This window comes from Phacochoerus africanus, chromosome 12 (assembly GCF_016906955.1).
Source record: "Phacochoerus africanus isolate WHEZ1 chromosome 12, ROS_Pafr_v1, whole genome shotgun sequence".
Classification (NCBI taxonomy): Eukaryota; Metazoa; Chordata; class Mammalia; order Artiodactyla; family Suidae; genus Phacochoerus; species Phacochoerus africanus.
Window position 1 is genome coordinate 57,536,540 of NC_062555.1, and position 16,502 is coordinate 57,553,041.

At 47.6% G+C, this 16,502-nt stretch overlaps 1 protein-coding gene across 2 annotated transcripts in view; it reads left to right on the forward strand.

Moving 5' to 3' along the window:
* The first annotated feature begins 2,166 nt into the window (after window positions 1-2,166).
* The window catches only part of PIP4K2A (phosphatidylinositol-5-phosphate 4-kinase type 2 alpha), a 184,445-nt gene continuing 170,109 nt past the window's right edge, over window positions 2,167-16,502 (forward strand). Inside the window, exon 1 of one of the 2 annotated variants that reach the window (XM_047755045.1) lies at window positions 2,167-2,562. In XM_047755045.1, coding sequence (XP_047611001.1) covers window positions 2,419-2,562 — 144 coding nt within the window. In that variant the 5' untranslated portion in view covers window positions 2,167-2,418. The remainder of the gene's footprint in view (window positions 2,563-16,502) is intronic. The other variant, XM_047755043.1, reaches the window with a different exon arrangement.

Sequence of the window (16,502 nt, forward strand, 5' to 3'; positions counted from 1 at the left end):
ACTGAGGTGAATGGATTAATTTCAACTAGGAGGACCATGAGAGCATCAGGAAAGAGAGAATACTGGAGCACAATTATTTTCAAGGACAGGACCTGGGAAAGTGTTTTAGGTGGAGTGGTGACGAGAGGCAATAATCAATGATAATTCTAAGCTTTCAAGTCTGGGTCAATGAAAGTTTGTTAAACAAATGAACTTCTGGCTGGAGTAACTGAGTGATATGAATGCCATTTCCAATATAATCGAAAAATGAACCGATGTATGAGATGAAGATGTTGATCTTGGCTTTAGACAATTTTTTGAGGTGCCTGTGGGCAATTGATGTAGAGATGCTCAACCAGGCACTTCTCTAAGATCAGGATAGAGGTTGTGGGTTATACACAAGAACTCTGCATCTTACCTTGTATGTGTACAATGCCATGTGATTTACGGAGTGCTTTTCAGAGCCCCTTGTCAACTGTGGATTTTGATTCTAACAAGTATCGTATAAAGTAGGTAGGGCAGGATTATGATCACCAGGCCCAGAGTAGTCCCTAAAGTGACATTTGTGTCTGATTTTAGTAACATGACAAACCTGAGACTCAGAGAGTTTCACTGGTTTGCTCAATGGGAGCACTGGGCAACCCTGTCTCTTCTCACTACAAATTTAGGTTCTTTTAAAAAAATTATTAATATTATTATTGTCTTTTAGGGCCGCACCCACAGCTAGGGGTCGAATTGGAACTGTAGCTGCCGGGCTTACCCCACAGCCACAGCAACATGGGATCCAAGCTGCATCTTTGACCTACACCACAGCTCCCTGCAACGCTGGATCCTTATCCCACTGAGTGAGGCCTGCATCTTCTTGGATACTAATCAGATTGGTTTCTGCTGAGCCACCGAGCCACCATGGAAACTCCAGGTTCTTTTTTTTTAAACAGTAAGTGTGGTTCTGGTTGAGGCCGGGGGAACAGATAACATTTTGGACAACAGTATGAAGCAAGAGAGTAAGAGGACTTTGGGGCAACCCTTATGTTTAAGAACAAAGGAACAAAGGAAGGTGACCCCGTGATCTGTCACTTCCTACCCCTTGAGACTCAAGCTCCGTAAGGGATAAGGGTCTGTCATCCTGTCTTTCTCTGACAGAAGCAAGCAGATTGCTAGGCACACAGCAGGAAACCACTGCACTTGGGGGAGTAACAATGACAGTAGACATATAATCTTGCCGGGTAGCCTGAATAGGCTAAGTGCCTAGACCAGGATGCTGGTTACTGGAGAAGATACAGGGACAGCAGGTTTTTAGACATGCTTGGGAAGGCAGCTTCCTGAGGTGAGTCAGGTGTTCCTAGCATTCAGAAGGGCTAAATTTAGGTGTACGTGGATGAAGACAATGGAAAGATTTCCGTGGAAGGTGAGTGGAACGGATAAAAAGAAGAGATGTAGGAAACCTCGGAGGATTTGACGTAGAAGGTGCAATTTGGGGCAGGATTCTCTGGGCCAAACCAAAGGCTCTGGATGAGGCATGCAGAGTCCTGTCCCTGGCGACCGCGAGTTGTGGTGGGAAAGACAGCCCCGGGGGTTGGGTGAGCGTCTCCCTTCTGCATGCGCGTGGGAAGGCCCAAGTTCAGGGTCCAAAAGGCTCGATGGTTAAAGGCACAAAGGGATTAATAAATTCATTGCAGGGCTCCTTTGGGAGGAGGCCAACAATGTGTCCAGGTCCGTTTCCCCGGTGCTAGGGAAGCTCTGGTCTCCACCAGGGTTTCAGATCTCTCTAGGTCTCCCGATTCTTGGCACCGGAGAGCGGCGGTGCCCCGAGCCTCCTTCCTTAGCCTGACCACCGCCTCTGGGGTCTCCTCTCCTCCGACCTCCCCATTGCCTCCACCCCTTCCTCTTTTTCTCCCGGGCAGAAGGGGACGCCCTGCGGGAGTCCTCACGCTCCCTGCGCCGCATGCCCACCCCGCGGCCTCCTCAGCCGGCGGGGAGCGTCCGCCCCGAGCTCGCCGGCGTCCCCCGGGCCGCCGCGGAGCCCCGGCAGGAGCTGGAGCGCGAGGGCGCAGCTTAACGGTCCCGCGGCCGCGCCCCGCGCCCCGCGCCCCGCCCGGCGGCGCCGCAGCTGCTGCCCGCCCGCCCCCTGCGTCATGACGCCGGCGCCCAACACGGAAGCCGCTCGCGGCGCGCCTGGTCCAGCCGCGGGCTGAGCGCGGAGCCGCGGCGGGCGCGGGATCCCGGCCGGGGCGCGAGCCGAGCACAGCCTCCCTCTCCAGCCGGGCCGAGCGGGCACCGCGGGCGGAGCGGGGCGAACGCGCCAGTGGGCGCAGCGGACATAGAGCGCCGGGGCCGCCGCCGGGGGGGGGGATGAGGCTGCCTCCCCGGGCCGGCGTGTAGAGAGGGCGGGTCCCCGGCCTCGGGAGCGCGGCGGTGGAGGGGACAGAGGCGGCGGCCATGGCGACCCCCGGCAACCTGGGGTCCTCCGTCCTGGCGAGCAAGACCAAGACTAAGAAGAAGCACTTCGTAGCGCAGAAAGTGAAGCTCTTTCGGGCCAGCGATCCGCTGCTCAGCGTCCTGATGTGGGGGGTAAACCACTCGGTAAGGACTCGGGCTGCGGCGCGCAGTCCCTTTCCTCCTCCTCCTCTTCCTCCCCTCTCCCCTCCTCCTCCCGCTGCAGCTGCTGCGGGGCGGGGAGCCCGAGCGGGGCCCCAGCCTTCGGGCTGCTAGCCTTCTGGGGCTGCCCGCTAGCCGAAGCGCCTCGGTGGCCGCAGCCCCGCGCAGCGCGCCAGCCCCTCGGGGGCCGCCCGGGCGCCACTTGGATACCCTTTGGACCTAGGGCTGGATGTAGGACGAGGGTCCCATCTGCATTTTGAGCTCTGCGGCCGGTACCATTGTCGCCCCCAGTCCGACCGTCCGCTCGCTGGCGGATCTGTCCCCGGAGCCCAGGAACTGGGAAGTTTGTGCGGGGCACGACTCCGCCTGGGCTATCACCCCAGCGGGGGCTGCTGGGGTCGGAGTCCTGGCGAACGCTTCCTCTGCGGGGGCGGCCCGATCCTCCGTGATTCTGCAGGTGTACCTGTCCGAGGCTAGGGAGCGCCTGGCGGCAACCCCGCACGGGGGACAGGGGTGAGAATACTGGAGATCGGGGAGCTTGGGCAGCGGCTTGGTGCTTAGGTCCTTTTTTTTTTTTTTTTTTTTTTTTACCTTTAAAGGCGATATTCTTGGACACAAGAAATCTTTTTGGCAAAGAAAAAGCCAGTGTAAATATGGCACTGGGGTTTAGCATCATCCTCTGCTCCTCTCCCGCATCGCACTGCCGCTCTGCCTGCTGAAGAGCTGCTTGGCGGGGAGTCTTGCTCCCCACACCTCCTCCCCCACCTTGGGGAGCCAGGCCGAAGTCCCCGACTGCGGAAGGCGGCCTGGGGATGACATCGGGAGCGGGGGTTGGGGGTAGGTCTCGCCGGGAGCGATGGAAGGCGGTCTTGAGTTGATTGCATCCGTTTGTGGGGTTTGTTTCAAAGGTTGGAGAGGACGCTTGGAAAGGTTAGCCTAACACACACAGCCAGAGGTGCTGAAGATGCGCGGCTGCGGGCTCTGCGGACTGCGGTTTGAGGGTCCGAAATAGCCTCCTGCCGACCTTACCGGGAGAAACTCTTGCAGTTTTAATCTCCTTAGGATCAGGAAACCTGATAGGAGCTGTTGGCTGAGCCATGAAAGTTTAAATGAGCCTGTGCATTTTGACCATGACCTTACTCACTGCAGTCAGCGTCTGAGGAAAAGTATAAGCTTGCCTGCCGTACTTTTGATTTGCATGGGTGTCTGTGGGCCCTTTTCAGCATAATAGAAATGACAGAAAACCATGTTTTTTGTTTTTTTTAAAGAACATTCTCAGTTTAAGGAAGTTAGTTTAAATGATTCAAAAGCATTGTATGTATTTTTTTTTTTCTTCTTTCCCAAGCTGAGCAGGGAAAAAGGTGAAACTGTATCAGGATTGATTGTATTTGCAAGGAATGACTGTAAGAAAGTCGAAGAATGATTATTTCTTTCAGCCTAATGCCTGATCCACTGAAGTTCATTTTAACTTGCTAATAACTTCTTTAGCAATTAGGAATGTAAGCTTTTGCAACAGAAAATGTTACTGCACCAAAACTCCCCTAAGTTTTATTACAGTAAATAAAATGTTATTTTTCCTATGTAATAAGTGTACAGTTCAGAGTTTTGTTTCTGAATCTGTTCAGCTTTTTTGTTATTACGTTATTTACTTTTTAAAAAATTAATGTTGTTAGTTCTGCATATATGGGTGCTTTTATCTCCTTTGAAGTTCTGGTCAGGGGAGTGTTTGTGTCTGAGGGTTTAATCTAGTAAAGCAGTGGTGATAATATTGCCAGGGAGAGAGTGTGCTCTCTGGGAATTAGTTGGAACTCCAGTTTACTTTAGAAAGCCTTGTAATTGTGTGTGTTTTACTGTACCCACTTCTGTTGCTACTTTCTACTTTTGAATTGCTACATTTGTTTTAGAGTTCCTTGCTAATTGGAAATGCTTTTGGAAGTACTTAAAACTTATAAAAATAATGTGATTTGTAGGTACTGCGTTTTCTTTTGCTTTCAAAAAAAGATAGCAGTTCTTAGTTATTCAGAGGACTCATGCTTCCATACTTGCAATATAACCACATTACTCATTCAACAAATACATATCAGACACATAGTGCCAGCCTCTGTACGCCCCTCATATTTTTGTCGGAATCTCTTTGAGAGCTCTGAGTTGACCTAAGAAAGGTCTGTTTCAGCATCCTTCTTTTTAAAAATGTCTATTTTCTTTATTATTTTTGAGAAAAAGAGGAAGTGTATGTAAAGATGAAATCTAAGCACTTAGATGCCATGCATTTCTGGTTGGTTTCATTTTAGTGACAAAGTCTTAGATGTTTTCATATGACCTTGTGTGCACCAAAGTCTATAGTATGATATGAGAATAAATTTGTCAGCATTATTGAGGAAGCATCGTATTGTGTATGAATGGAGACGGTTGAGAAAGCCTAGCAGAAAAGGAAGAGCTCTTTTAAGCCCGTCTTTCCATATATTTCTGATGTGTTCAGGACTGATGGGAAAAGATTTGTCATGAACATAGCCATTTCTTGCTTTTAAAGTTCTTTTCGGTTTGTCTTAGGACATTTAGAAGCAACCATTTATTTGAAGCACTAAAGGAGATCTGTAGTAGTCATTTGCTGCATAGAGTATCATATAGGCTTCTTCTAAGATTGGGAATCTTCTACATACTGCAGTAAAACCCTCATTGGATCTGGGTTCTAATTCTTTCTCTAATTTTGTTGGCTTTGGGGGCCCGTTAACTATTTTTGTATTGATATTTGCATCTGTGAAGTAATCGGACTGAAAAATTTCTAATTTTTTTTTCTAACTTCAAGATTCATTACTTTTACAGTTGACTAAGTTTCTAGCATTAAGTTAGGCTCCCCAGACTAGGAATAGTGATAGAATAAAACAAAAGTTGCATTACTATTACAACCTTGCAAATGCAGCTGCCCTCAGGGAATTTGCAAGGCCGTGGCTAGTGGCAAGGAAATCTATGGTAATCTCGGTGATCGCAAGACACGTGTGAACTCAGAGTTTATTGGACAGATTGTAGTTGGGCTGCATTGTCGTCTGTTAAGTCCTAGTCTATTTGACTGAAATGTAAAAACTTGCAATTAAGGTGGAAAATTTCAGGTCCATTGTGGTGGTAATTCTCAATGACAAGAATAAGCTTGAGTTTGTGTGGTTAATTTGATATGTTACTGCTTTCTGACTTAAAATACCCATCCGTGAATGGATCACTGCCAATTTTTATTTTAAGTATTTTAAGCAAGGACTATAATTGAATACATAAAGGAAAAGATGACTTAAGAAGGCAGTTTTGTCTTGTTACATTTGGAATTAAACTAAAAAATGATCCGGCAGTTAGCTTCTTAGAATTGTATTTCAATAGTGTGTGGAGCATGTGGAATGATAGGAGTCAAGGCTTGTTTTAAATAGATGTTCAAGAAGAGTTTTATGCAGAGTGAACCGGGAGCCTTTTAGTAATGTGTATTTAAAAGCCTATTTAAATATCTAAAGGAAGACCTTTGTATAGGAAAAATTTAAAGGACATATAGTTGGTTTAAAACAAATGTAGTATTTATAAGTAACCAATATTAATGTCAGACTTTTGGTTGGGAGCGGTGGAAACGTGGATGAGCACAGGCCAATTTGTAAACATTAGGAGGCTTTTGGAGGTCAGTGTGGAGGGAAGGTAAGCAACCCGGGGGAGCAGCAGTGCGCTGGGCTTCGGCGATAATTGGAACCAGGTGCTTGGGTGCAGTTGGGCCTCTTCTATTGCTCGCTTGTAACTGTCTGCTTCCCCACCCACCCCACCCCCTGCCCCAGGGCAGGGAGCTAGTGCTTCCTGAATTTCGCATTTTTCACATCCTTCCAAAGGGGCTTTCTGTCTCTGATTCAGTTGTAGAAATCCCATGGATGGATTCTGACTGGTCCACCTTCCTCACTGGTCCTGGCATCTCCCTGGACCAAGCTGTTATGAAAAGGTGGCTGCTCCTGCCCACTGGGGGAAGAGCAGTTCCCCAAAGGAGGGAGAGGGCCTGACACCTGGGAGCAGAGGCGCCTGTCCCGGTATAAGAGCTGGCTGATTGTCTTGGTGCCCATGTGCCCTGTTTTGTGTGTTTGGCAAATACATGGTTTTCTGACTTGAGCATTCGTAGCTTTTATTATCTTCTCAGCAAGGTCTGGGACTTGAAATAATGTTGGAGAAATAGATGATAGGTTTATGTATGGGCACTGGAAAAGATAAAAGAAGGAAACTAGGGTGTAAAAATGCAATGAAGGATTATGAAATATTGACTGAATGGAATATAATGAGGCAATTAAATTAAAATAATAATGAGGTAGATTTTAGATGAAACTCAGTGAATTCAACCCAAGATAACCACTCATTTAAGAACTAGTCTTGGAGTTCCCATCGTGGGGCAGTGGTTAACGAATCCGACTAGGAACCATGAGGTTGCAGGTTTGATCCCTGGCCTTGCTCAGTGGGTTAAGGATCCGGCATTGCTGTGGCTCTGGCGTAGACCAGCGTCTACAGCTCTGATTAGACCCCTAGCCTGGGAACCTCCATATGCCATGGAAGCAGCCCTAGAAAAGGCAAAAAAAGACCCCCCCCCCAAAAAAAAAGAACTAGTCTTACACAACTTTTTTTCTTTACTTTGAAGGAAAGAAGAATGCCAAGCACATCTGTATACACACACACACACCACAGAGTTTATTATTAGGGAAATATTTTTATACCCCCTAAAACTTAGGATTATATCCCAAGAACAGAATACATTTTCTTCTCCATTGATTGGCTACCTTAGAGTGAACTTGAATAATCAGAATGATTCCTATGGCAAGACAACGCTTTCTCATTCTATGACAGGATTGTCTGCTGTATCTTTGGAAAGATTTTTCAGCTAATTGTAATAAACAAAATCTACCTTATGTTGATTAGAAAATTCAGTCAACCGGAGTAATTAATACTGCCAGCACACCCTTGGAAATACAGATTTTAGAATTTAAGCGAATTAGTGCAATTGGGCCAAGTGGCTTGTGGTCGGACAGATTAGGTTCAAATCCTGTGCCCCTCATTGGTGGGCTCTTTGGGCAGATAGATGATTTATCCACTTGAACCTCAGTTACTCATTCTTAAAATGGGACTGATGATGACTGCCTCGCAGGATTGTTTTGAGGATCGAGTCAGAGCACTGTAATTGGCACATAATGAGTAGTTGATACCTAAAAATGAACCAATTCAGATGCTGTTAGGCTGGTATCGTGTTAAGGGCATGATAAGCACGTCTCAAAATTTAATGTGTGTTTGAATCACTTGGGGACATTTTTAAATGGCGTTTAGATTGTGGCGTTCCCATCATGGCTCAGTGATAATAAACCTGACCAGGGTTTATCCATGAGGACTCAGGTTCGATCCCTGGCCTCACTCAGTGGGTTGGGGATCTAGCGTTGCCCTGAGCTGTGGTATAGGTCGCAGACATGGCTCAGATCCCACGTTGCTGTGGCGTGGCTTAGGCCGGCTGCTGCAGCTCCGATGCCACCCCTAGCCTGGGAACTTCCTTATGCTGTGGGTGCAGCCCTAAAAAGATAAAAAAAGAATGAAAAAATAAATAAAATGCAGATTCTGACTCATCAGGTCTGGGGTGAGTCCTGAGATTCTGCTTTTGTCACACTTTCAGCTGATGTGACATTGCTGGTCCATGGGCCCACACGTTGAGTAGCAACACCGTAGAAGGAATATCATTAAAAATAAGGAGAAATGTTGAGGATCTGTCCCCTGACAGCAGGTGATGAATCCTTGGAAGAATGGTGACCCTGTGGTCGAGTGAGAAAAGGAAGGGGAAGGAGCTGTGTGTTGAACAAAGGATGCAAAGATTTTTGATTTGAGGAGTGTTGAATTGCCAGTGGACTTTCTAAGGATGGTGCCTGCCTCAGGGTGTTGTGAGGTTGCTTCGGAGCTCAGGAGACGGGTAGGTCTGGGATGGAGAATTGACGGTTGTCCATGCAGGATTGGTGGTTGAAACCGTGGGGTAAATTGGAGCTGAGGGAGAAGGAGGAACACCTGGGACACGTGGCTTTGCAGTTGGCAGAATTAGATGCTCCAGAGATCACAGTATTCGTGGATGTACTTTTTTGAGACAGTGGTTGATTGGGACGTAGGAGCTGTGTGTGTGTGTGTGTGTGTGCATGAACTTAAAGATTTATGGAGCAAATGAGTAGAAGTAGAGGCAGCTTCTCTTTTTAGAAGGTTAGAAGTAGCAGGGAGATGACAGATGCCATTTTATTAGGAAAACCTAGGTATTTTCCTTGACTTCATGTCTTCTCCCCTCTACCAACCTAACCAGGTTTGTTTCCTTATGTAGGATACATACTCAGTTCACAAATCCCCTGAATTCTATCCATGGACCCCTTGGGAGTTTGTGGAACCCAATTAAGAACCCTTGCAAGAATAAGTTGGAGATGGTGTGGAGTGGGAAATGGGGAGAGCACACAGCAGACCGGAAAGTGTAGTGCCTAGCAGAAACATAGGCTGAATTAACTGCCTGCTGAGATCACAGTGCAAGTAGGTGGTAGATTTCAAACTGTTACCCTTAACCCTGAAACTGTGCTGCCTAGGCCAGGCCCAGGAACTTTTTATTTCTTAGAGGTCATTTTGTTCCTTTCCTTCATCTTAAAAGCTTTGACATGGGAGTTCCCTGGTGGCTCCATGGGTTTAGGATCTGGTATTGTCACTGCTATGGCACAAGTCACTGCTGTGGTGTGGGTTCTTTCCCTGGCCTGGGAACTTCTGCAAGCCACATGTGTGGGGAAAAAAATTAAAACTTTGACAAAATATTAACTGAAAACTGAAAACAGTTTTTCCTTTACAGAAAAAAAAAAAAAACAAAACCCTTCTTATATTCCAAGTATATAAGGAGGAGGGCATATTTATAATTTATTGAAAATCTTGTAGGGAGTTTTAAAACAGTAACCTACCCAGCTATTCAAAGTTAGCATGGTTTTTCACCTGTCTGCAGTGGTCAGGAGTTCAAGCTCTGAAGCCACACTGTCTGGTTGGCTGTATGACCTTGAGCAAGTCATTTGATCTCAGTTCCTTCTTTGTAAAAAGAGATGATAATAGCATCTATTATGGAGGATTGTTGTGTGGATTAAATAAATTAGTACTTGTAAGATGCCTGAAGAGTTGCTAGCACATGGCAAGTTATTAATACATGTTAGCTTTATTATTATTATTTGTAAAGTGTTTTAAATGACAAAACATGGAAAATTACTAGAGCGCCTATTAAGTTAGTTGTTCCATTACTTTGGTTTACAGATGAAACATCATTATGGGGCTTGGCATCCTTTGTGCCCTTGCTTTAGCATCTGTATTTTGTTATAATGTTCTTTTTTGTTCTTTTTTTTTTTGTCTTTTTGTTGTTGTTGTTGCTATTTCTTGGGCCGCTCCTGCGGCATATGGAGGGTCCAGGCTAGGGGTTGAATCGGAGCTGTAGCCACCGGCCTACGCCAGAGCCACAGCAACGCGGGATCCGAGCCACGTCTGCAACCCACACCACAGCTCACGGCAACGCCGGATCGTTAACCCACTGAGCAAGGGCAGGGACCGAACCCGCAACCTCATGGTTCCTAGTCGGATTCGTTAACCACTGCACCACGACCGGAACTCCCTTTTTTATTCTTTAATGCCTGTGCTAGTGATCAGGTTGTATGAAGTGTCAAAAATTTAAATTACATTCATTAGTTGCAAGTTATGTCAGCTATAGATTTGACATTTCACCTTTTTTTTTTTTAACATGAGAGCCACTGTGCAAGATGCAGAATGAATATATTGTAGACTCCACTGTCAAATTGCTTGCAACTGCAGGGGGAGCACACACATAGACCTGTGTATAGACAACTAGAGTATTAGGAATGCTGGGGTGGAGGGTGTCGCACAGGGGAGTCAGAGTATAAATTTAGGAATAAGATATTTGAGTAAAGAGATGAAGGAGATGAAGGGTTGGGCATGAGAATGTCTGAGGAAAGGGCATTTGGGGCAGAAGGAACAGCTAGTACAAAGGCCCTGAGGCTGGTGCTGACTTGGCATGTTTAGGAAACTGCAGGGAAGCTCATGTGGCTGGAGCAGAGTGAGACGGGGGAGTGTGCTGGGGGGTGGGGCTGGATCAAAATTACTTCTGCCCAGGCCTCTTGGAGAAGGTTCAGGAGGAGCTGATATTGAGAAGGCCTTGAAGGTGGAATAGAATCTCCCAGCTGGAGAAGGCCAGAAAGGGTTTGTGCGGCACCAGCAAAAGGAAGCAGTCCGAATGGATGATGCTGAGGGGTCTGCTGTGACTGTGGCCTCGGGCCTTGCCACTCACTCAGTATAATCCTTACATCCTTGGTACCCAGGAGCCTGTTAGAAATGCAGAAGTGTGGGCCTCTCTGCAGACTTTCTGGGGCAGAATGTGCCTTTTAGTAAGACAGGTGATTTGTAAGTACCTTCCCATTTGAGAAGGCCTCTCTGGGGTAGATCTTTGGTTTCAAACCCTGGGGTTTCCTGGAGGTGCCTCTGAGGCTGGTGGGAGAATTTAGCCATTGCCTTACTTAGCCTTAGGCAGAACAGCTTGTTTTTGTTCTCATCGTCATCGTCATCATCACCTTTTTAAAATTGGGGCCCTGAGTTTGTACTGTAGGTATACAAGGAAAAAGGGATTCCGCAGTCGAGATTGAAAACCGCAGAGGTACATGATGGGCCGCGTTAGGAGATGGTGGAAAAGGTAGTTGGAGGCCAGATTTTAACAGGTTCACACTGATGTTCGCCAGTGAAAAACCTTAGTAGTTCTGACAAGGGCTACTTTAGCATTTACCATAAATCTCAAGGGGTACTCAATGCTGAAATTTCACTATTCCCCCCAAGTGGGTTCTCTGCTTTTCGAAACTATTTCTTACCTTTTTCCCTCCTTAAACTTCCCACTAGTGTTTTGCCTCTTGGCCCCACTCCACCCCCAGCCAATGACCTTGAACGCTTTAGAAAGCATGGAACAAATAGAAATCATCCCTTCCCACCTTCCCTACTACCCAATCCACTAACTTTGGGATGCTGAATCCATCATCCTGCAGATGTGCTGGAGGGCTGCACTGTCCAGTTTGGTAGTTACTAGTCGCACGTGGCTATATTTAAATTTTAAATCCTAATTAATTAAAATAAAATCTTTTTTTTTTTCATAGCCACACCTGTGGCCTGTGACAATGCTGGGCCACAGTTTGAATCTGAGCTACAGCTGCAACCAATGCTGCAGCTGTAGCAGCAGCAGTGCTAGATCCTTTAAGCCACTGTGCCGGGCCGAGGATCAACCCTCTGCCTATGCAGTGACCCGAGCCACTGCAGTTGGATTCTTAACCCACTGTGCCATAAAGATTCAGATTTCGCTGTCAATGAATGCTCAGTAGCCACTGGTGGGTGGTGGCCACCAAGTTGGAGAAATAGACTTTTTCCATCCGTTGCATCACTTTGGACTGAACGGCACTGCCTGCTCTGGGACCTCCCGTCTCGGAAACAGAATGAACAGCCATGACCACCAGAACCGTCCTTTGATGTCTTGTCTCTCACATTAGCATCCACGCTGCTTCTCTGTTCCTTGAGATAGCAAAAAATGTTGAGAAGCCCTGTTGTCCCCCTGACCTGCCACTTTCATCCTTATTCTTCTGAGGAAGCTGTTCCTGTCCACAGCATCAGTCGTGTTTTCAGGTCCAGGGGCCACCCTTTTTTTTTTTTTTTTTGGTTTTTAGGGCTACACCTGCAGCATATGGAAGTTCCCAGGTTAGAGGTTGAATTGGAGCTGTCGCTGCCGGCCTACACGACAGCCACAGCAATGAAGGATCCAAGCCACATCTGCAACCTACACCACAGCTCATGGCAGCACCAGATCCTAACCCACTGAGCAAGGCCAGGGATTGAACCTGCATCCTCATGGATACTTGTTGGGTTCGTTAACCACTGAGCCACAATGGGAACTCCTATTTTCAATTTCTTAATCAATATCTCCACTTGAGATCCTAACGGGCACCTCAGATGTGTCCCCACCAGAACCTGTGGTTTCCTCCCTGCCCAGCCCCACCTCCAGCCGTGCCCTGAGCCTGTTTCTTCCTCATCTCAGTCAGCAGGTCACCGTGTACCCAGATGCTCAAGCCCCAAACCCAGGAACCAACCTTGATCTCTCTTCCTCTCCCCTCCCTCCCTCCCGACTCCCATGTCTGAATCCCGAATCTGTGCATGAATCCTCTTCCTCGAGGACAGGGCAGCCAGGATCCCCCGGGTCTGTCTGTGGTCGCCTTGGCCTGGGCTTTTTGAAATGTACACGATATCTTGTCACTTCTTCAGTGAAAACCTTGCAGAAGCTTCCCTGTATCATTTTGTTGTACACCCGAAACACAACATTGTAAATCGACTATACTTCAATTAAAAAAAAAAAAGAACTTGAAGAGGAAAAAAACAGAACCAAAAAACCCCAAACTCTTTTCCGTGGCTTGGAGGTCTTAACCAGCCTGGCCCCAGTTCCTCTGTGCCTTCTCCCTTCCAGCCACGTGAGTCTTTTTCTCCTCCTTAAACTGGACCAGCTCAGAGCAGCCCCAGTGCCTCTGCATGTACCTTCCTCTTGTCTGGAATGTTCTTCCCCCAGGTCTTTGCCTGGAGGGCCCCTAGCCGGTCATTTTTCCTTTCTCAACCAAAGGCTTGCCGTCCCCGATAACCTCCTGACCTCATCCATGGCAGCCTGTCCGCTCTCCCCTGACTCTTATTTTCTCCGTGACACTTGACACCATCGGGCACAGCATTGTTTACAAGTTTATTATTTAGCTCCCCCGGCTGTTCAGCCCTGTTAAGTTGTATTCCCTGGCAGCTGAGGCGAGGTCTAATTTACTGCCACCTCCCCACCCCCAGGATGGTGCTTGTGTGCAGTAGGCGCCCAATAGATGTGTCTGAACGAACGAGTGGAGCCACTGAGGGCTCCAGGGCCGTGCCGGGAGCCCGTCCACCCAGAACTGTACAGTGAGCTTTATTTCAGAGCATTTTGCTGAGCGGTTTGTGCAACCCCTGGGAGAGCGGAGAAGAACCTGCTGCAAGCTGGTGATAAGAGCTGTGGGGTAACCGCGAGCTGGTGACAAATCAAGAGCTTGTGTCCACAACCGCCCTCGAGAACTTTGCCTCGTGAACACGACAGAGGAGGTCCCGAGAGTAAACAGCTTCTTGAGTAGAACGTCACCAGGTCAATGGTGTGCGGGTCAGGAAAACATTTCTGAACAATCCGAGACATCATTTTATAGAAGCGTGGCACTGCGGTGTTGTTTCTGGTTTATTCTGTTTTTTTTTTTTTTTTTTTTTTAGGGCCACACCCATGGCATATGGAGATTCCCAGGCTAGGGGTCCAATCGGAGCTACAGCTACCGGCCTACGCCAGCGCCACAGCAATGCAGTATCCGAGCCTCACACCACAGCTCACGGCAACGCCAGATCCCCAACCCACTGAGCAAGGCCAGGGATCGAAGCCGCAACCTCATGGTTCCTAGTCAGATTCTTTTCTGCTGCACCACCATGGGAAGTCCTTTCTGGAGTCTTTTGATGGCTTTGGGCCTGCCTCCCTCCCAAAGTTCTAGTGTTGAGAAGTGTGCCCTAAGGTAATTAAACTCATGATTCTTCAAACATTCTAGCAGAGTGATGACCCGGTGACTTGGATCTTCCTGGGTCTCTTTCTACTTCTTGAGTCGTGTGTCTTGGTCTTGGTCACAGTGCCTCATTCCCATGTTTGCTTGGTTCCTTTGGCTCTGAGCCGCTCATGTCCCTTGGACAACTATTTGGGGAGGATTTTTGCGTCTTAGGGTGAAAGTGTGTCCCTCTAGAGAAGGTTGTTTCCCATTGCCCGTGGCTCAAGACACTGGAGACCAAGGCCATTCATTGTAAACTGAGCTCACAGTTCAGAAGGTTTCAGAAGGTTTTGACCTGGCTGGTGATGGAAATGGGGGCTCCAGTCCCCTGCGGGTGGAATGATTTTATTTTGGGTTCACCTTTACTCGGAGGAGGAGTGACCCTTTTGGGTCCTAGCCTTATAGAGAAAGGGTTTCCTATTAGGTCCCTACCTTGGGTAGGCTCTAGGCTCTGACTTTGGTTCTTTTCAGCTCACGGGACCATCAGAGTCCTCGGAATGAAGTGGCTTCCGGGGGGAGCTGCCTGCTCTCACATCCCACTTTCACTCAGATTTTGGCACATTAACTCTTGTCTCTTCAAGTGCTCTGATGCCTTTAAGGAGATGTTTAAGGAGTTCCTGTTGTGGCTCAGCAGAAATGAACCCGACTAGTACCCATGAAGATCTGGGTTCGATCCCTGGCCCCGCTCAGTGGGTTAAGGATCTGGCATTGCTGTGGCTGCGGTGTAGGCTGGCAGCTACAGTTCTGATTGGACACCTAGCCTGGGAACTTCCATATGCCATGGGTGCGGCCCTAAAAAAGCAAAAATAAAAAAAAAAGTTAAAAAGCATATTTCATTCAGGATGTTTAGTTACCGTCAGTGACGGAGTTGTTCTGAATTATTTCCACACCCTTGCAAATGGACATTGGCACCACAGTGTCTAAGGAGAGGGAATGACAGGTGAACGACAAGAGAGGGAGAAGCCAGAGTCCCTGGTGGTTCTTGTCTCTGTGGCCACCATCCCAGGATGGGCCAGGGATGGGATGCTGGCCAACCAGCAGAGGCTCTGAGAAAGCCATGGATGTCCTCCAGGCAAGAGGCGACCAGAGCAGTTCTGTGGTGGCAGAGAGAGCGTCTGGGAGGTTGAATCCACTGGATTTGGAAGCTACGTGGGGAACAGATAGGAAGGAATCAAGGGCGATCCCAGGTTTTCTAGTTTTTGTTTTTTGTTTTTTTTTTTCTTCTGCTTTTTAGGGCCACACCCATGGCATATGGAGGTTCCCAGGCTAGGGGTCAAATCAGACCTACAGCTGCCGGCCTTTGCCACAGCCACAGCCACACAGGATCTGAGCTGTGTCTGCAAGCTATACCACAGCTCACAGCAAGACCAGATCCTTAAGAGTGAGGCCAGGGATCGAACCTGCAACTTCATGATTCCTAGTCGGATTTGTTTCCACTTCGCCACACCGGGAACTCCCCAGGTTTTCAAGTTTGGTACCTGTTTTTCTTCCATTCATGTTCTCCCTTATGTTAATGGTTCTTTGGGGCTGTTAGCCGAAAAGAGTCTGTATTATCTGCACTTAGGTAACTCACAAATGTTAAACATTACTGTTGATAGGTAAATCCAGCATTTGATGAGTAAATTCAGCCTTTGATGTCCTTGATCTAAATAGATTCCTGGGATAATGGTCTAGTTATAACTAACATGTACTTTATTTTGTTAAAAAATGTTATTTTCCTATCTAAAGTTCCGCTACCAAAACCTGCCATTGGTTTAGGTTTTTTTGTTTGCTTTTTGCTTGTAAGGAATTCCTATTCCTCCTGGGAATATAGGCATATAACTATAAGTAAACAAGGTGGTAAATTGATGAATTAACGGAACTGCCTCCAAGGTTTAGTTGGTTGTAAATGACAGTCACGCACGTGGGTTAGGTAAAGGGAAAAACAGGGAGGCGTGATGGAGTAACTCCTGGAACAGACGTGCACTGGGAGCCACGCAGAAACCAGGAGCCACAGCACCTCTGTCTTCACTTTCTCTCTACTCTTTGCATCACCTGCCGGGAACCTTTTCTCTAAGGTTATTGTCTTTTCTCTGCTGCCTTGTGCCCGTGGACCCCACCCGGCTCCTGAGCTTCTTTGTCCCTAGGTCCAGGTCCATTCAGATGGCATTTTAACTACTCTGCATTCTGATGTCACATTTTTTAAGAGTGAGAAGAAGGAGAGACCGAAAAAGAGAGTCAGCGGCCATCAGATCCACCGGCTGTGGCCGCAGGGTCTCCAGCAGC